Raw genomic sequence first — 21414 nt, forward strand, 5'->3', positions numbered from 1 at the left:
CCCCCTCCCCAGCAAAGCTCCCACAGCATCCTTTCAAAAATGCCCCTTGGGATGCAGCCAGGATTCCACGGCGCTTTTAAAAGGTCTCAGGATAGATTGAAAGTGTTTGAAAAGGAGGGGGATGGAGCTGGCCGGAGGATGAGGGTGCAAGGAGGGGTGCCTGCCAGTCGCTTGTTATATATCGTATTTTGAAAAGGTTGGGAAACTTCAAAAGATTTTGAACCAAAATATCAGAGAATTGCACAGGACCCAAGTGTGCAAGAGAAGACACTAAAAATGACTGTTGGTACCTAACTGTGCCAGCGGTGGGACAGAGAAATCTGGGCATCCTGAGATACCTGGGCTAGGAACACGGTCACCTTCGGCACCCGAAAACTGACGGAAGAGCAGACGGACGCTTTACGTGAGCCGAATTGCCCAACGCACCCACCGCGCAGGGTAAATACGCTCCTTATCTAGCTGTCGAGAGCGAGATGCTCGGGTTCAGGCACAGGCACGGGAAGAGCAGGGACCCGCGCTGCCGGCGGCGGGCGAGCCCCGGGGACTCGACGCGGGGGGTCCGGGACGGCGTCCGCTTCACGTCTCACGGCACTGCCACGCCACGCTCTCCCGTTCGCCTCGGCTACCGGGGTCACGCCGAAACACGGCGGCTCCAGCCTGCGCGTTTAAAACCGCATCAGAGGATGTAAAAAATGAGCAAAATGCGCCTGCTGCTACAAACGCGTGGTGGCAAGGATCACCCAGGCAAGCTGTTGGCGGTGAAGAAATGCGATTGCCTCCCTCCTCTGTGTCCTCCAGCGCGTGTGGATATAAATAAATAGGGGCTGCGCGGGTACTTCAGATGTCTGCTAATGCATCTCGCGTTTACATCCGTCTTTAAGAGATACGGAGAGATTACTAAATACTTCAAATTGACAGCACAGACATATTTTCATAGAATAAATGATGTTGGTAAGCGGGAAGGCTTTTCTTGCTTCCCTTCAGGAAATGGGGAAGAGTTGTATCCACTGATACTATTCCTGATTTTTTTTTCCCTCAGGAAAAAGAAAAAGATCTCACTAAAGATAACATATTTGTCTCTGATTAGATTTCAGCTTTATTTTTTAAAAACCTCAGACCTCTTAAACCTATAGGCCAACTGTGAAATATGCACTCATTTCTTCTTTTAGGACGCTCTGCAAAGACCTCCTTTATATTGCCCATGCACAATTCACAGTGGATACTCCTCGTTTTATTATATTTGTGATTTCTTTTTTAATCCAAACCCAAAATCAGCAATTTCAGATCATTTCCTTCCCAGAGAAGGAAACCAGAAAAAACCAAGAGTCCCTACAAGCCCTTGTGCACGGTTTGGGTAGAATAAGCTCAATTTTTTTGTAAACACTGAAAATATTTCAGAGGTGCTGCATTTAACAGGCCAGAACTAAAGGTGTGAAAAATTCCGGAAAACCAACCTGTCTGATCACTTGGTATTTCCTGCAAAGAAAATAAAAAATAGCTTACTCCCATGAAATAGCCTCTTCTGCAACCTCGCGCCTAATTTTGTGGAATGACTTTTTTAATAAGCAGATTTTCTTCCGGACTAGACCCAGTTTCCAAGAGTAGCCTGTGTCTTTTTAACCATCTGAACTGGGGGGTCCCGTCCTTTTCACGCCGAAGCCAATGACAAATCCAATTTAATTCAGCAGGGTCCAGCTGTAAGTTGCTTTATAGGAAGAAACACAAAACTTGGCATGTTTTATCAGGTCTCTTAGACCGCTCATCTCCTTCCGTTGTTAATTGTGGGCGTTACGTCGCCTTTGTGATGTGTCCAGTTCGCGCCTAACCCTCCTTGCAGCGTTCGAAGCTGAACACCTTAAATCCCCTTTGCTTCTGCAGTCCCGTCGTGCCTTCCTCTCCTGTAAACACCCAACCCCTTTTAAAAAATAAATGAGAAATGCCTTTATTGATTTTTTCTTTTTTTTTTTTTTTTTTTTTTTTGCGATGGCGAAGAGGGAGAATGAATGAATTTCAATGTTTGCCTTTCCGTATGACCACGGGGAGGTGGAAACAGAAGGAGCGCTTCACCAAACAACCTGCTTCTACGTTGTGCCGCGCAACCTCCTGCCCGGTTACCGCGTCCCACCGGGGAAAAGCCGGTACACCCCCCGCCCCGTTTTACCGACACATCCCGAGGGGGTCCACCGTCTCCTTTCGCCCACCCCCAGACCAGCCTGGCTCCCGCACGACCCCCCAGCGGCTCTCCCAGCCACGGGGGCTGCCACGGGGGGGGGGTCCCCCCGTGTTTCTGGCCCACCAAAAGCCCCGTGCTTTCGACCCCCCCCCCCCGCATCGCCCCCCCGACGGGGGCTCCCCCCCCGGCCCCCCCCGGCCCCGCGTGCCCCGAGGGGGCGGTCCCGCCGTCCCCGCACAGGTGCCGGCGATTGGGTGGAATATGCAAATGCCGCGGTGACGTCAGGCGGCTCCGGCCCAGAGAGCTGAAATAGGGCCGGCCCGGCCCGCGCCGCGTACTCGGTCGTCGCCGTTCCCGTCCCGGTACCGCCGACCCCGGCCGCCGCCCCCTTTCGCCGAGTCGTTCCGCTTCCCCCTCCCTTCCCCAAGGTGAGTGCCGCGGCGGAGCGCCCCGCAGCGGGCTGCCCGCCCGGGGTGCGCGGCACCGCCCGCCCCGTACCGCGGGGTTCCGCTGCGCTCCGCGCCGCTTCCCCCCCCCCCCCCCCCCCCCCCCCCGCCGCCAACCTCCTCCGTCTCTGCGCGCCCGGCGGAGCGCTGCCGTCCCCGCCCGGGCCGAGGGGAGAGCGGCCGCCGGAGCCCCGCCGCTTCCCTCCGCCGTCCGCTCCGCGGGGTGCGCTCGGGGCCGGGCAGCCTCCGGATGCCGCCGCCGCCCCGCGCGGATCCCCGTCCGCCCGCTCCGCGCCAGCGGGCTGGGCGCGGTAACAGGTGGGCGGCCGCAGCGGGGCTGGGAGCCGGCGGGGGTGGGACGGCCTTGGTGGGTGTCGCCCCCTCCCCAGCCCGCGTCCCGCTGCGTGGGGAGCAAGAGGTGGAGATGCCGCCCGTGGGATGGACGCGGCTCCCTCCCCTCGGGCGCGGGGGGAGGCAGCGGTTCTTTCCCCGCCGCCCCAGCTCCCCGTGCCGAAGTTGCGGGGCTGCCGCCGTCGGTGGGGCGCGGGGTCGGGCGGCGCGTCCCGCCGCGGTCGCGAGTGGGGCCGGCGTTTTCCCTCCGCGGCCCCTAGGTGGCGCCGTGGTGCCGGCGGCCGTCCCCGCGGAGCGCCCCGTCGGGGCCCGCTGCCTGCCCGCTGCCGGCGCAGCCCCCCGCGCGACCTTCAGCCTCCGGTGCCTCCGTGGGCGGCCAGCGGCTTGAGTTTGTACCCGGCAAGCGGACAGTGATGGTTGTTTTTTTTTTTGTTGTTGTTTTTTTATTTACGAGGGATACAGGGCTCCCTTCCCAACTTGTCTAAAATGCTTCTGCCCGGTGGGAATAAATGGCTTTCCGGTGGTGCTGAGCGCTGGGTGCCCAGCCGGAGGGTGATGGAGGGGATGGTACGGGACTTCTCTGAGCGTAACCTCGGAGCAAGCCTGTGATTGAAACGTATCAAAGTGTCACGGAGGCAGCCTCGAAAATAAAGGTGAAATACCTGTGAGGTTTAGGAGCTTCTTGGCAGCCCTTCATCCCTGCTGGATTGATGTCCCCCAGATTTCTTCTGGGAGCATCGAAGTGTCTTGGAGAATTTAAAGATCAAATGAAATAATCTTAAGTATGCTTTTTCTCAGATGGAACGTCTGGTTTGTACTTAAACATTGTAGCTGATTCCAATGAGTTCTTAATGCATCAAAACTTTAAGTATTTATCTAAGATACTGCAGATAGCTGACTGAAATTGTTATTTGGCTTCATTATGTCTCATTGAAAGGTTATCTTAGAACAGATTTTCTCCTTAATTTTGTAGCGCTTGTAGCGCTCACTGAGAAATTATGGACATCAAAATTATTTTGCAGGCCATAGAAATGCTGTTTAGATAAGGCTGAAGCAATTGGAGCAGTTGATGGCAGAGGAACTGAGGACCAGATTCTTATCTGGTGTTAATAGAGCCAATTTATATAGAGGTAATGGTTTAGTCCGAGTGCTTTCCTTTTGCTATAGCAACAGTCATAACTTCAAGTAATTAAGTTCAACCTCTTTCTTTATAACATGAAGCATGTTGGAAATCATTAAAAGCTATTTTGAACTCTTAATTTTTCAATACTATAAAAAAAAAAGCCACAATTTAAGTAGCCCTGGAAACAAAGCCAATAGCTGCTTTTGGAAAATTCTTTAATCTTGTTACAGTCACCATAATTGAATTCTTAAAGCTTCCGTGTTGTGGAGGAAGAAATTGTGGGATCTCTGCAGCAATCTAGCTGTTTGACAGCTCGTATTCCACGTCACGGAAATGCTTTAAACAATCTGAGGTGTTCTCCACTCAGATGGCCAATGTGACTAGTTCTCTTCCTTTTTCAAGGTGACCCTTTTTGCTTGAGCAGCTCTAAAACCTGTACCCTAAAACCTGTGATTGTATCTTTGGCTTGCATCTGCTTGCTGTTATTCCTCTTCGTTCAGAGGCGTTGCACCAATTTTCTTGCGAGTTGAGACTCTCCCTGGGTGTTGGTGTCTGCACAAACCCATCCGAGCTCGGGATGGGCGTTCTGCAGTTGCCGGTCTTACAACAGCACCTGCACGGTCCTGCCAGGCTGGGCACCGCCTGCGCAAGTGAGCCATCGTGTTTGAGCTTCTTTGCATAATGGTGCGTAGCATGGTCCCGCTGTGCTTGTGGTAGTATTAGTAAAGCAAGGCCAGCTGCAAGGAAGGCTGTAATGCTGTTCTAGCTCAGAGGCAGAAACTGCAACCTTTAGGTAAACTTCTAGGCTTTGCATAGTATCTTCTTTAACATAAGAGCCAAAATTGCTTTGGAAGTAATTCTCCTGAAACGAAAGGAAGTGTGTCACAACTGGGTGTGATGCTCAACTTTATTTACTTTAAAATAGTCTGGTTTAATTCTAGCATCTGCATTACAATTACTAATTTCTGCATTACATAGTAGATTAAAATCTGTCTCTCTGCTCATACGCATTGCCAAGAGCAGGTGTGTGATAGACTCCCCCCTCCACCCCAGGTCTTGAGAAACTTCTAGTGTTCGGCCACAAATGTTCACTTATTTTTTTCTTTTGAGTACAACTGCTTGTTTTATGCGGACATTTCCGTATGCAAGCTTTGATTTACCTGGGTAGTGATGTCCATACAGGCTCACATCCTGCAAATCTGTCCCTCTTTCAAGTGAGGAAAGGAAATTAGTAGTAAAACTTGTCTGAGTTTACAGCAGTGGTCTGGATCTATTCAATCGATTTGAATTTTTCTCTTGACTTTGGGGAACTTTAGACAGCAATCCGGTAGCTGTATTGCATGATGCAACTGCAGACCAGATTCTGCAAGGAGCCTTCCACTTAGCTCAGGGTAAGGCGGTGCTGAGCTGTGGCTCAGGATGCCAAGTGACATGAAAATGCTGTATGATTTCAGAGTTAACCCTCACCTGATATTTATGGTGCATATTTGTTGCTTGGCTTAGGCTATTCAGATACATAATGTATATTAATGTGTCCTCCTCTTACTATGAGTGAGAGCAATTAGTGTACTGTCAGTCAGTATGCAATAAAAATAAGTAATTTCTAAACTGACTCTAGAGAAAGATGTTCTACAAATTCCATTTATAAAACAACCGGAGTTCTAGCAGGTAGAGGCTGCCTTTTCACTTTCATCAGTGTTATAGGCATCCTAATCCAAACACCATCATGTTTTCTAGCAGTTAGTTATTTACTAAATATACATTAAACTAGCTAGTACCCTGTTTTGCTCTAGGATTGTAATTTCAAGCAGCATATGAGTCAGAGGTCTCTAGAACTGCAAAGTGAAATAGTTGTATTTGCTGTGATGGTATCAACTGAGCATACAAAATACCTCTATTAAAAATGTGAGAAACAGTATTGCTGTGCAAGAGCAATTCGTAATGTAACAATGTACTTGTCGCTTATTGATATAGTGACTTTGGTTTATTAAACATTTATTTGTAGCCCCAGTAACATTACATCTGAGGTTTCTAATTGGAATTTAGAAAGCCTAATAAATTTTGATTTCATCCTGAGTGCTCTCAATTCAGGGTGTTTACATAAGTGCTGAGAAAAAGGAATGCCTGAACTCCATGGGTGCGCGGTGTGTGGCGGCTGTAGGCTGTGCTGTTCTTTCTATTGATAGTGTGTCTTTGGGCAGACAGAATACCTGAAACCGAGTCAGTGCTGGTGTAAATGGTCGTGGCTCCAAAATTAATAGCGATGCGCCAAGGCTTGGGTATACCCTGCAGCAAATACATGGCATGAAAACACTGTAAAATGAGTCCTGTCAAGACAAGGGATGTCATGGTGACTTAATTCAGCTAGGCTTAATTTTGCCATTAGCAGGTAGCTTGCCTTGTTAATGTATATTGCTCAAACCAAGCAGCAGCCTGTCACTTGCATGCTATAGAAATGCCATCGCTTGCCTCATTAAGTGGTCATTATGCTTCGTTACGGGTCCACGTTAGCAGCATCTGCAGCTGCCGTGAAAGGTCAACACTTCCCTCAGCTACTATGGAAATGGTACCACGCCTGAAGACTCCTTTGGTATTTTTATTGTGAAAAGTAATGACACAGTCTGGTGTCCTGTTCCCCAAAAGTTCAGATGAAGTACAGAGCTCTCCTGGCTGAGCTTCCAGGGCACCAGCACGGGGTTATGCATGTATGAAACACATGGTAGTTCCATCTGACAACACTTTGAGTAACTGCATTGGTTTTACTTCCAAATTAATTAAAAAAAAACCACACAAGGCAAGAACTGCTGATCAAAGAGGATGCAATTGTGGTGGAAATCCTTGCTTGCATCTTCCCAGTCCCCTGCAGCTGAAGTGGGGCTGTGGTGGGGCACTGCCAGGGAGATGGTGCTGCTATTGAGTAGGGTGAGTCTGGGAGGGATTGGAAATGTCTCTGTTTGGGACAGAGGCAAATGAGCGGAGAAGTTGCAGCCCCAGGTGGGGCTTACCTACATCGTGGTTGGAGAAGTCAGCACAGAATTTGTTTCAGGTCTTGCAAGTTTTAGTGGGTTTGGTGACCATCTGGGGGAAGAGTGACTGTTCCTGGGTTTTGGGTATCAGCTCTCAGACCCTGGCTGGCTGGCCCTGCAAACCTGATTGTAGCCTAAGGGGGTGGCAGTGGCTGTATCTGCTCGAGGCAGTGTCATCCTCTGAATCAGAGGGGAATAATGATATTTTCTGTCACATTGCTGGAAGCCTCCAGTGGTCCAAGGGAACCATAGAATCATAGAATGGTCTGGGTTGGAAGGGACCTTAAAGATCATCTAGTTCCAGCCCCCCTGCCGTGGGCAGGGACACCTTCCACCAGACCAGGTTGCTCAAAGCCCCGTCCAACCTTGAACACTTCCAGGGATGGGGCATCCACAGCCTCTCTGGGCAACCTGGTCCAGTGCCTCACCACCCTCACAGTGAAGAACTTCTTCCTTACATTTAATCTAAATTGACCCTCTTTCAGTGTAAAGCCATTAACCCTTGTCCCGTCACTACACGCCCTTGTACAAAGTCCCTCTCCGGCTTTCTTGTAGGTCCCCTTTAGGTACTGGCAGGCTGCCATAAGGTCTCCCCAGAGCCTTCTCTTCTCCAGGCTGAACAACCCCAACTCTCTCAGCCTGTCTTCCTAACATAGGTGCTCCACCCTTCTGATCGTTTTTGTGGCCCTCCTCTGGACTTGCTCCAACAGGTCCATGGCCTTCTGATGTTGGTGCCCCAGAGCTGGATGCAGTACTGCAGGTGGGGTCTCACGAGAGGGGAGTAGAGGGGGAGAATCCCCTCCCTCGACCTGCTGGTCACACTGCTTTTGATGCAGCCCAGGGTACAGTTGGCTTTCTGGGCTGCAAATGCACATTGGTGGGTCATGTTGAGCTTCTCGTCAACCAACAACCCAAGTCCTTCTCCTCAGGGCTGCTCTCAATCCACTCATCACCCAGCCCATTTGGGCTTGGGATTGCCCCAACCCATGGGCAGGACCTTGCACTTGGCCTTTTTGAACTTCACGAGGTTCTCACAGGCTCACCTCTCAAGCCTGTCAAGGTCCCTCTTCCCTTCAGTGTGTCAGTGGCACCACACAACTTGGTGGCGTTGGCAAACTTGCTGAGGGTGCACTCAATCCCACTGTCCATGTTGCTGACAAAGATGTTAAACAGCGCTGGTCCCAATACCGACCCCGAATGTGGGTGCCTGGGGCTTTCCTGAAGCTCTGCTGAGGGTGCAGGTGTGAGTCCCTGACTATGAGTGACCGTGTGCTGCTAGGGGTTCTGGAGATGGGATAAAGTCACCCTTTGGCTTCCACAGTACCATAATGTTGTGTTTTGATGTGGTCTGCTTTTGGATGCAGTAGTTAGATTTAGAAATCCCAGGGCTCCAGTTCTGCAGGTGCTGTGTGGGAACAGACTGGGAACAGCAAGTCCTGTGGAGGATAGTTTTGGGGTAAATGTTTTGCAAAACTGCTATAATGTGGGAATTCATTGCCAGTACATTGATGGGTGCAAAACAGGAAAATTGATGTTTTGCTGCATGTGCTGTGGGAGTCTGCAAAGCTCCATCAACACTGACCGAGTGTGGATGGGTGCCGTCAGCTGAAGCTTCCACCGCGTTATTGAATCTTAGCTGGGTTTTGTTGCGAGATGATTGTTTTATGAGTGTTCTCTTGTTTTCAACAGACGTGAAACGATGAAATCAAGAAGCTTTTGGTTATCTCTCGTATTGCTTGGGGTTTTCCCATCTGTCACGAGGGGATGGATGGACGTGGACAGGAGCAGGAGGCTGTATTCGGATGCGGGGAGGTTGCATCAAGAGGTACTGTACACCAGCTGCTGCTGCAGCTGCAACTCTTGTCTTTTTATTTTTGTGCTGTGTTCAGGCTCTGCATACTGTGCAAACAGAAAACAAGTGAGGGCTTACCCATGTATATTTGTATTAAGCACCTGCTGAGGAGGTCAGTGAAGAAACAGTGAAGCAGAAGCTCCTACACTTTTTGAGTATGCTGCCATTGTTCTGGGAGGGAAATTGTGCATCTGGCCATTGTGGAGATGCTGTCTTTGCCCCAAATTCTTTACAGCTGGGGCTGCTGGGACCAATGAAACTAAATTTAATAAGCAAACTTTGTCCTGGCTCTTCATCTGGGTCACTGGACCTTCAGGTGAAACCTGAAAAAAGTCCTTTTGCTGCTTAAAAAAAGGAAAACTGAGCCATAGGTGGTTCTAAGAGAACCAGCAAAGTTACTGCCCAGAGCATTTCCCTCCTGACTTTCTGATGTCGAAACCCTGCAAAGCGCAAAGTAATCAGAGAGGGACCATGGGAGCACGGTGGCCATAGCGAGGGATGGTGATCTTCATCCACTGGAGAGGACCCCTACTGCCTGGCTCGGTGGGGAGGTGGGACTCGTGGGGCATTAATGCAGGACAGTAATCCCCTCTTCAGCATTCAATCCCTGGGCTTGTGGGAGTGGAGAAGCAACTGAACCTCTTTTCCGTGCTGAAGGTGACAGCGTTGGCTTTCGTTGCAGTAGATTAAGGTCCCCGTTCTGATGGGTGTCCGGTACAGGCTGTCCCAGCAGGGACAGTGGCTTTCTGGACCAGAGCTCACCGTGTGGCTTGCTGTACAATGTCTGTATCTGAGGCATGTGAATAAGGCCATAAATATCTAGAAATGTGACTTTGATGAAAAGAAAATGATGAATGCTGAAACAATTTCAGTTATTTAATTAGTTCCTGATTATCATAGGTTTGCTAAATGATTACTCAAATGTCTGGAAGTGGGAGATGGTGGGGGAGGCAAGGGAAGGGAAGACTGCTATTTTTTTAACTGCCATTGCCTAGAACACTTACGTACTGGCAGACACATTAGTCACTGCCAGGCTAATGATGACCCCTTAATGGATTCATGCTGCAATTGGATCTTATATTTAAGCCTCAGGATTTTGTTCTAGTTGGAGAATCCCATTTCTCCCAGTTGCATCCCACCTACAAGTACGCAGAGTTGTGTGCATTATTTCAATAAAGCAGTTTAAGCCAATTAAAAAGCTGCCTTTTGCTACTTAGCAGCACTCAGATCATTTCAGTGGAGTTGGAGATTCTGCAGTTGCAAGTTCTGTCTCAGGTGTACTTTTTCCTTGAGGTATCCATCCTCTGTTCTGTAAAAGTGAAGAAAAACAGTTCCCCTCCACATGTCCACTGTTTTGTTGCTGTGTAGACTCGAGTAGTACACTGGCACTCTCTTAAACAGGTTTTTGTATTGTCTCAGATCACTTTTGCTTTATTATAAAAAATACTTAAATATTTTGCATGCTTTTGCATTTTAAAAAACCCCTCATTCTTCACTAATGCATATTAGGTTTTTTGAAAAAGTTACTCTGAGGAATTAAATTCATTACTCAAATGATTTACTTTAACATAAATTGTGGAACTATTATAGTACTTGAAAGACATTAATTCATTTGATCTTCCTTTAAAACCCATGAAGTTATTGCACCAATTACTTGATCTTGCTTGAGGTGAAAGGTTCTAAGCTAGAAATGTATTTGTTCAGATTTGCACAGAATTTAACAGGTATGAATATTAAAATTTTTAATGTATGAAGAATGCAGTTAAAATAGCTTCAAGGGATGTAAGTTATAATGCAGATTTTTTTTTAAAAAGTAACTGTACAGAAGGCTTGTTCAACAAGAAATAGCGTTTATACAGTGTGGCACCAAACACCAATGAATCTGGAAGCTTTGAACATAGCTTTCAGGTAGATCAGTGAAATTGAGATAACTGCTGTTTTCTCTTAGAAAGTGTTTATTTTGTCTTTCAGAAAATAGTTTAGCCATAATACCTTTTTAATAGTAAAAATCACTTGAAATCCTTTTCCAGTGATATTGGGCTTTGTTCAGTTTGGAGCTCCTTATTCATGAGAAGGTTGTTAGTTACCAAATTCGTGGTTTCATTAATATGTAATGCCATTAACATGTGTTTAAAACATTGAATCACAAATAGAAAAGCTCCTAGCAATTCACTAAAATTGCTTTAAAAAAATGTGTAAAGGGTTAATTTACAGGTCAAATAATTTGAAGTGTGCTCTGATCTAAAATTCCTATGAACTGCATCAAAGCAAATACTTGGGTATGGGTCACTGACCTTCACTAATGCTTGTTCTGATCTACATAGGAACAAGTTTACTGAATCAAAAACATTGCTTAATTTATGTTCAGATTGCTAAATCGATTTCTTCATGGTCTGTGGTAGAATTATTGCAGTTGTGCTTTGCATTTATAAAGGAAAAATAAGTCTTGAGGCCATAGACAGCAATATACAGCCCTTCTGCATGAGAAATTAACTCTCTAACATAGCAATGGTGTAAGTTTTCTTGATGCTCAGCCTTCCACCTCTCAAATTTCTGGGATGTTCCTGAGAAGAGGTTTGTTTTCTGAAGTATTTTTAGTCCCGATTAGAATAGTTAGTAAACCTGTGCATGCAGTCTGAAATTCTATGGGTGTAGAATGAACTAAAGTAGAAAACGTAATTAAAAAAAGGCAACGTTAGTATTTAACTGAAAAGCTGCAACTTGCTGGGTCTGTATTACTTTTGGAGAATACTGCTGTCACTTTTACATTGTGAAGCTTCTCATAGGCTGGTTCACAGGGTGCTGGAAAGCTCTTGAAGCTTCTGGGTGCTGCACAGGGACTTCTGTGGAGCTAGAAGGTGCAGCTTCCCAGGGTTGAACCATCATGGCACTAAATCCTACTGAGTGGAATATACACCCAAATACCTAAATATATAGAGCTCACCACTCCGGGGTGATGTTTTTGGACAAGTTTTGCCTCTGCCTTCAGCAAGGGTGATTCCATGCTAAAGTTGGACATTTTAGAGGTGACCAGATTTCATCGGCAGCTCTGTGCTGGCTCGGAAGGGCTTTGAGTTGCCCATGAAGCACCAGGTGGTGTGATCTGGGGTCACCTCTCCTCTCTTGAAAGGAATTCTCAAAAATGTAGCTCTGTGAGTCATTGCCAGCGGCAGTGGCTGTGAAGGGAGTTTCCAGCATAAGCATAGCAGAAAAGACATAAACAACCTGGATCCAAAATAAACCTGGAGTACAGATTTGAAGGTGAACTCGGCCAGGAGATTCGGATGGGAAGCCAGCAGTACTACTCCACTCAGTCTCTATAAGGTAATCCAAACTAGTAGCTCAGACTGATTTTTCAACCTACTGGGTTATTTTACAAGAGCATCTTATTAAATATTGAAAATTGACAGCTAGCTTTCCTTCTCCTGTTCCCTGCTTTCTGTGTGAGAGGCTGCTTTTCTGTATGTGCCGAAGCCAAGCTGGTTTTGCCGTGGTCCTTGGGGCAAGTTTCTCATCTCTTCTCAACCTGTGGTGCAGCAGAGCAGTGCCGCAGGTCTTCATCAGCTCTTCCAGGAGCGGGTCTCCCATCTGCTGCAGGGAGCTCCTCAAACAGCGCTGCATCTCAGAAATTAAATTCTGTATTATGTTTGCTGGGGCACTGCTGGCAGGTAGCCTGAACGATATTGTCCTAGCTGGATAGTGTGAAAGTGGAGAGTAATCCTGTGTTGTGGTACACGTATAGTTGTTTTGTGCTGAATTGTTACAGGAAATATTTGGATGTCACTGATAGCTCCTGAGTGGTTACAGTACAGACTGGCAGGCGTCCTGCGGTCTGCTCTGGGCTACAGAACCAGAACTGCTCTGTGGTTTTGTAGAAATAGTTAATTGCTTTCATTTGGCTTTCATGCAGTGCTCTATTTTTGCCACCCATCCTCCTATTTAAAAAGCCTCATGAGACACCAGAAACATGCACAGCACCCCACACTCCTGTGGGGAGAAGAGCTCTGTCCCTGGAGAAGCTTCTCTAGCGCAGGGCTCGCAAGTGATGTTCCATGTGCTCTTGCAGATCCAAGCACTGGCACGTTTGCTTTTCCGTTCTCTGTGCTGCAAGATGTTCATACCTCACTGATGCGCCTTAACTGTCTGTTCCCTGAAAGGAGTGGGACACTGTTGGTGTGCAGTGGTAGATCTAATTTGGGCTGTGACAGCACAGTTCAAGGGTAAACTAGGCCAGCTGTGCCAATATTGTTTCAGTTCCTTGATAATTTTTACCCATTATGTTTGTTACCTTTTCTGGCTTATGCCTTAAATTATATTGCCAACCTCAAAGTATCCTGTGTAGTTATACCAACTCTTATTTTTATGCTAACGAATGTAGCAAACATTTCTTTAAGGTATCATAACTTCCTTATTGGCATTTGGAAGGTATTTGCTGTACAGGATACCCATTGTTTGACTTGTTCATTAGTTATTACTTGCATGACACCTGAACTGCTTAAAATCTCTAAGTAGTAAATGTCACCTTAAACTTCACCATGATGGCAAACAGCTGGGTCATGCCAGCCTTTCAGTGCCATCCTGAACAGGATAAAGCATCCCTCTGGAGTCCACTCACAGCCTCAACTGCACTTGTCCAGGAGTATCAATTATTGCTGAAATTCCTAATTATCTTCAGATTCTTAAATATTGTTTCACTTACTGCTGCAGCTGAAGACCATAGTTGGTTATTCCAAGCAACAGGGGAGTCATGGGGATGATTTTGTGCTCCTTCCCCCAGCAAAGTCATATTTCCTGATCCGACAGACTGCGAAAGGAGTGCTTTGGGAAGTAAGGTACAAAATTGCAAAGGCGTTTGATAAAAGCTTTTGCTTATAATTCAAATAGAGGCATAGTTTCAGAACATGAGCTTGGTATAAGACAGGCACAGTGTATCAATTTTGCATGCAGTTGAAGATCTAATATCCTGGTATTTATTTTAAGAATTATTATTAGTAATGTATTCTCTGCCATGTGTGTGCTCTTCCTGCTTATAAGTCAGTTTGCAGAAAGGAAGGAAAGAATCAGATTTGAATTAAAATCTATACTGGGCTACAGCCTGCTCCTGTTTTAAACATTAATGAAAGTAAAGGGAGACAAGACTTAAATTTATTTTTGTATCACTTTGGTATATACTCATAAGCCACTCCTTGTTACCTGCATTTGTGTGATATCTCTAACAAGCTGTAATTGCTGTTTGTAGACCATTCTAAATCTTAACTAGTATATTATCCCTGTGGAGATGAGAAGCTTTTGCTGAGTGCTGGTTATCAGAGTATCTGCAGTTCAAGGTGCGGTGGAATATTTTCATAGTATTTGGATATACATGTTGGGGTCCTTCCTCTGTACCCCAAACCCCACTTACCCCTTCCCAAGTACCCAGAGGGTTTAATAAATGCTGTGTCTTATGGGATGCTATTATGCTTGAAGTACTAGAAAATTTGAATGTTGGGTTACGTGGAACAAGGCAGGTACTGTATACTTGAATAACAGCATAAAATTTGAAGAATTTTAGTTTACATAGATGGTTATGGTTTGATAGTGAGAGTGTCAGGGATTGTCAGGATGCATCTATAGCACAACTTAAAGATGAAACCCTCTTGTATGCAGTCCCTTACAGAAACAAAACCCTGCTCCCTTTATTATTTTTTTTAAACATCTGGTAAGATGCAGTGTGTGATACCTCTCGGTGGTCCTGCATTGCCCAGCCTGCTGGGGGCTGTCACCTTCCAGCTGACAGCAACCAGGACCACCCGCTGCTGCAGGGATGCCCTCCCTGCAGTTTAAGTGGTGCCTTGGATACTAATGACCTTGAATTTTGGTGCTGTAGGTAGTGCTTGGATGCTGTCCCCCGGGGACCATGGGCTCAGGGTGGCCAGCTCTGTGCTGAGCTGTGGCACAAACTGAGCACAGGAATCAAATTTCAGGAAGTTTTTCTCATGTCACAGTTGAGCACCTGTGAAAAAAATCATACCTAGGTGGGGAAACGCTGGTATATTCCTGAAGCAGAGAATAAGACCAGAGTAAAACATCTTGCAAATAAAAATCTAAGGTGATTTTAACTTGGCTATGATGTGGCAGAGGGTTATACTTTCTGATACTCTGTTCAGAAGCTACTTAACCTCAAAAGACTAAATATTGACTATTTTTTACCAAATGCAGCATATTCTGCCTTAAAAAAAAAAAAGGCTGTAGCAGTGGTTTTTAAAGGAAGACAGTTCTACTTAAAGTACTTTCTACCATCAAGCAGGGGAATTCTCAGTTTTTTATATTAGGAAGGGTGCATCTGCAAATTTGGGGTTTCTAAAACAGGCATCCCATGAGGTATGACAATATGGAAATTTATGGAGCTATACCTGGGTTTCTCATCTGAAGTCTAGAAATAGTGGTGAGTAAAATCAGAGATGCAGCAATTATCTCAATTAGCTACCGTATGGGTGAGCAGATGATACTGTGTGATGTGAGACATCAGAGCTTCCCTCAATGTTTATACCAGACAGGACAAATCTAAATTGCCAGCGTCTGTACTGATAGCAAGCTTTCTCTAAATGGTAGTGTGTGATTTTTTTTTTTTTCCTCATGCCTGCTCAAAAAAATAAAGTGGATGTTCTCTGCCTCATTAGCATCTTTTTTGAAAATATTCTGTGTTCATGGTTGTAAACAGAAAATCCTGATTGTCAAACTAAGCTGCGTATTAGTCATAACCACTGCAAATGCTAGAATTGGTATGCACAGTGCCTCACCTAGCCCTGTACTGGATGTCAGTGTAATTTTCTTGACCCCTCACTTGAGATAAGGAAGAGCATGCTCTGGAGAGGGAAAAAAAAAAAAAAGAAAATCCCTGGGATGATAATCTATTAATAGCAACAGCTGCTTCTTTATTAATTTGCTAAATGAGTCAGGGCTGTATATTTAGAAATTGTACAGCAGTTAGGCTGATCCTGAGAGCAGGTCCCTGGAGACTTGGTGTGTGCAGGGGTAACATCTAATTTAGTGATAGACCCAGCATGAGCCCAGCTGCATGTGCTGAATTTGATTTATCCCCTTGCACAAGCACTGCAGTCTCATCCACAAGGTATCTGGTAAGAGGGTTGCTACAGTCCAGCAATACGGGCAACTTGTGGATCTGAAATGTGTTACCTATTTTTCTGCATCTCTTCCATCTGCTGCATTAATTGTTTTTTTTTGGTTTTTTTTTTGCAAAGTCCCCTATGTTAACCTTTGCTTACGGTCATAAAAAAGGGAATCCTTTTGACTAAATCTACATCAGTGTTAAAGGGCAGGAGACTGAAAACACTGCAAGGTTATCCTATGAATTGCTATACTTGAGGGCAGTTGGTACCTGGTTGGTGCCAAACTTGTTGGTACGTGTTAAGCATCATGCTTGTGGGATCAGCAGCTGCTAACAAAAAGAGGATGGCAAATGCACAGCCATATACAAATCTCTGTAAATACTGGTCTGCAAATGGAGGAGGTTGGGAAAGAAAGAGAACTACAAAGCAACACTGTGCTGTGAAGATTTGTACCTTAAAATGCTACATTGAGCTATTGCTCAGTGATTCCTGCTTGTGATGTGCCTCTGTGCATGTCTGGATTATAAGCACTCATCCTCTGGTTTTAGTTAAAAGAAAACTAGGAAGAAATAGCAAGCAGGAACTTGTCTTTCCTGATTTCAAGCCTAATTGTGACTGTTTAATTACTAACCTTGCAAAGTGTGCTCACTTTTCTCTTCAAATTAGAATGCAGGAAAGTGCATGTGGCCACATGTGGATGTGCAGGGACAAAAGGAAGAACAACTGTTACAGCAAAATCAGGAAACAGTCTTTTTTCCCTCCCTGTTGGTAGCTTGTCTATGTGCATTCCATGTCACTTACAAACCAAGTATAAAGTACTGTGAGGCTACTGTAATTTGTAACAGTGCTAGACTCTGCATGCATTTCAGAGCAGTATTTTAGGGCAGGGAGCCTTGTCCCATGCTCCATCTCTTGTTGTGCCTGGTCCGCAGCCCCACGGGGCAGCGCTGGGCCTGTCCTGCGAGTGCCTCGTGGGCAGGAGCCAACTACAGCACAACTACATCCAGCCCTGAACTGGGGAATCGTGTATGGCAAAGCATGTGTGGTTGTGACTGTTGTCAAACCATGGGCTATTTAGTAGTGGGTTGGAATATTTTTATTTAAGACTGCTAAGGGCGTGTGTTATACATACACCTTGATGTATAGTCCATGGTTGTAGGATCTAGGTTAACAGATTGCTTTTCATCACGCACTGCTTGTAGTGATGTGAATTTATACATGCATCAAGCAGTTATAAATTCTAGATACCTAATGACACTTTTTTAACCTGCTTTAGATGGTTAGCATTGCCTGCCTAAAGGCTGGACTGTGTCATTTTTCTAGAGTTGAGGAGAACCTCAAGAGCAGTTTGTTTGTGTGTCTGCATCTTGTCCCCAGTCCCAGGGGTGTTTTAAAGCTTTAGGGAAGCTCTGCTTCATACTGTGCTTCCTGCAGACAGATCTGGGTTAGCTTTGTTTCTGAATGACCTCCCCTTGCTCATGCTGCAATAATAATTTTGTGTAGTTAGAGCATCCACGTGACTGTTCTGCTCTGCCTGCTCATTTCTTGGCTGGAGAGAGTATGTGGATGTTATTAATGGTGATTGCCCTTGAGGTGTGGGAATTGGGTTTCTACATGACAAACAGTCCCCACAGTTTGGTACAGCAATTTCTTGGGCTCCATAGATCACTCTTTTCTAATAAGGAATTAGCCCTTCAGTGTGTTGGTCTTGCCTGTAGTTACAGAGCTAAGAGGAACATGCACATGGTCCTTCCTTGCCCCAGTTTACTTGAATGCAGCTCTAAAAAAGCAAAAATGATCAACTGCTGGTTAGCATTGGTGAAGGAAAGCTAAGCTGAAGTGATCTTAACAGAGAAATTGGTATTCCTAGTGTAGTGGTGGTGGTTCTATATTTCTTGGGCTTCACTTGTTGAAGATGTTCAGAAGCAGCACCCCAAAGGCTGCACACCAAGACGCCAAACAGGGCTGTCCAGCAAACTGGAGTTTGCTCAGCCACAGGAGAGTTGAAGCCAGATCTGCCGTTATCCAAGAGTGCAAAAACCCCATGAATTCAGTGGAGACAGAAGTAAAATACAATATTTGAGAAAGAAAACCTTTGACTGTACAGTGTTTTGTTGAAATCGGAGCCTGAGCTAGGAAGGTGCTGTGCACTCCCTGCCAACAGCGTGATGCCCTCCTTTTCCAGCAGTCAGGAGATGAGGGGCCTCCTGCTTCAGGAGCAGAAGAGCAGAAGCTTACGTAGCCTGCTCTCCCTGCGACAGGGCTTTACAGGAAGAAGATAGCATTGCCTTGTATAGTGCACAGTATGTTCTTTGTTGGTGTATAGGACAAATGTAGATATGTTTTTATACAGAGGTGTTTAAAGGTTTCATTTATACTGATACCAAACAACCTGAAAGTGGTTTTGCTGCTTGGATCCATCACTGATGACTCTCAGTAACTCTGTTTGCAGCACATTGGCAACCAAGCACTGTACTCTATTGTGTATTCCCTCTGTGTAGCTGTATTTTAACTCTGCACAATGAAGTTTCCCCCTGCCCTCCCACCCCATGTTTGTTCTGAATGAAATCTGATTCTTCATTCCAGAAGTGCTCTGCTCATCCATGGGCCCATGATTCAGCATTAATCAGGAGTCTATAACACAAACCGGCTATTATGTCTTGGCAGGACATCTAGATGCTGTCTTCTGAAAGACTGGCGTTCCCTTTTTGTAAGAGCAGAAAAGGGCTTTGTACAGAACAGTTGTTAAATTGCGTAAGGTTCGCGCAGGTGTTTGATGTGCAATGCACGGCACGTACGGGGGAGTGAAGCTGTGTGACAGCAGGTAGTGAACTGTATTTCTGATTTTGATTTTTATTTTTGTCCCTCCTAATCCAGGTAGGATTAGTAATTGTACTTGATGACACTGTATCTGCTGTCATGCATTGACACTGGGTTGGTCTTTTGGAGATGCATTTTTTCAGTAACTACATGTCTGGTGAAAAGCAATACTGAAGCAAACATACTACATTGATTTCCATGTAACAATGATTAGGCACTTCAGATATAGAACAGAAGGACCTTTTATTCTGCATTCAATTAACTAACATTAAAAAGGAGGAAAATAGGTGCTAAAAGCAAACCTTGACAAATAAAACTGTTGCTTTGCATTAATGAAATGCATTAAAATGGTATTCCTGAAGAAGCTTTATAGAAGGAATGAGAAATCTGAAACAAATTTTTCCCTTCAAAGCTTATGATTTATGCTCTGATAAAATTAGATTTTTAGTTAAAGGAATTTGCAGTCATTAAATGGTGCCCATGAAATAAGTCTCATTTATAACCATCTGCTTTATGGCTTCTGCAGAAAAGTATTCCTCAGGCAATGCATCCGAGAACTTTAGTGTCATTTTTATCAAAATAGTTTGATTCTCTACTAGTAACACTATTAAAACCTCTGTGTGATTTTTTTTTTTTCTTACTTCAGAGCAGTATCTTATACTTCAAAGAAAGGGCGACTATTCCTTTTTGTGAAGAGATTGCCCAAGTCTTAGTGTGCGGCACAGTGCTGTGCCTGTGGCCAGAATTGCTGGTAATGTCTCTTAGTGGTATATTAGGTCACTAATAGAAAGGTCTTATGTTCAACATGCCCTCAAGGAGAAAAATTAGCATCATTTCTTCTTTTCTGTGCTACAGGAGAGAGAAATTATTTGGGTGAGGCAAACTAAGAAAAATGAGCCCTTGCCATAGCTTCACTTTACTAGAGAGATAGAAACCACAGTTGTGTCTCTACCTGGTGCTTACGCCTTTTTGTGGCTGCTCTTCAAGCCCTGCCATGGTTGCCAGGTATTTTTCCCATTCCCATTTTTCTGTGCGCTCTCCTGAAATGTTGAGTGTTCTCAATGCCATTGGTCTTTTCTCCATGGAAGGGGACATTTTTTGGGGGGATGACGACATTTTGCTGGTATTCTTCCAGGTAATGAGAAGTCATAACTTGCAGCCTGATCTCACATTCTCCCATTGCATTTCTAACAAGCTTTTCCTCTGAATCCTGCATCTGTTTTTTGGGGTAGTTTGCATTCATTAGAGCTTATCATTATAAGGGGAACAGACTAAAAGAAGAGAAACTTTGAAGACCATCCTTTGTTTTTCATGATGTCTATGCAGTTCCTTTCATGGAAATACCAAAAGGGTATTTAATACAAGTGAGCTGACACTTGAATTTTTTATAGAGTGTGATTGTCTTTTTTCTTTTGATCAATGTAATAGTTGTAATTAGTTTTAGTGTTTCTAAGCTTTTGAACTGCAGAGAATTCAAACAGCTTGTTAAAGTGAGGGACTCCAGGGGAACTTTAAAAGTACTCTTCCCTTTTGCATATATTACATGTACACGGGCTTAATGATAGCAGGCTGTATCTGAATTTTTATCCTGTGCCCCACCTCTCAAACTAATATTTTGAAAAGCTCTGAGAGGTCCCTGGAGTATAACTGTCTACACAGCTCAGAGCTTTGCTACCTAAAGAGGATAAATGCTTTGAAGTCTGTACTAATCCTGAATACCATTTTATATATTTCTCAAGATTACGGAGGTAGCATCCTACGGGTAATAATGACTTAGTATTTTTATACGCAAATACCCATTTTCTGTTTATCCCCCTCAGTTGACTTGGAGGGTGCCACGGAGACCGTTTCTGCTCTTCTGATCCTTCTCGGTTTTGGGGAAAGCTTTGTTTTTGAGAAAGACAGCTTGCCGGCCGCTGGTAGGAAAGAGAAGCAGCATCTGTTGCCTGCACAGCTGGTGACAGTGGACAAAGTATAAGCCGTCACCAGGTTTGAGCGGAGCTGGGCCACGAAATAATGCGCAATGCCGTTGTCGTCTGGGCCCCGAAGCGCGCGATGCCGTTGTCGTCTGGGCCCCTGGGCCCGCGGAACGCGGGGCCGGGGCAGGCCGAGGCCTCGGGGGGTCCTGCGAGAGGGGCCGGGGGCAGACACGAGCGGTTTCGGTGGGCAGTAAACGAATACCTACAACGCTGTAGCGTGCGGTGTGTGTAATAGTACGTCCTTGAATAAAACGCCTCTTCTGGATTACCTGATGGTGTCTGATGTGCTCGGGTGAGGGAGGTGAGGCCTTCAGGAGTTAGCTGAGTAGGTTGTTACTTCCATAAGCTGATTTTTTTTTTCCTTCTGTTTATTTCTATCTCCTTTCACTTTGAAAAGCTCTGTATTTTTTTTTTGTGTGCTCCAGTGGCAGCTTTCCGTATTTTCAATTACCCTGTGGCAGGGCGCTCCGTACCGCAGAAGGGGACTGTGGATATATTTCATTAGAAGCGTAGCCCTATACTTTACTTTCCTTTG

The 21414-nt window shown here is 45.5% G+C and overlaps 1 protein-coding gene across 2 annotated transcripts in view; it reads left to right on the plus strand.

The window, feature by feature from the left end:
* Positions 1 to 2753: 2753 nt before the first annotated feature.
* The window catches only part of FSTL4 (follistatin like 4), a 240710-nt gene continuing 222049 nt past the window's right edge, over positions 2754 to 21414 (plus strand). Inside the window, exons 1-2 of one of the 2 annotated variants that reach the window (XM_029998047.2) lie at positions 2754 to 2937; positions 8809 to 8944. In XM_029998047.2, the coding sequence (XP_029853907.1) occupies positions 2870 to 2937; positions 8809 to 8944 (204 nt within the window). In that variant the 5' untranslated portion in view covers positions 2754 to 2869. The remainder of the gene's footprint in view (positions 2938 to 8808; positions 8945 to 21414) is intronic. The other variant, XM_029998045.2, reaches the window with a different exon arrangement.

The sequence above is a fragment of the Aquila chrysaetos genome, chromosome 22 (genome assembly GCF_900496995.4).
Source record: "Aquila chrysaetos chrysaetos chromosome 22, bAquChr1.4, whole genome shotgun sequence".
In the NCBI taxonomy this organism is placed as follows: domain Eukaryota; kingdom Metazoa; phylum Chordata; class Aves; order Accipitriformes; family Accipitridae; genus Aquila; species Aquila chrysaetos.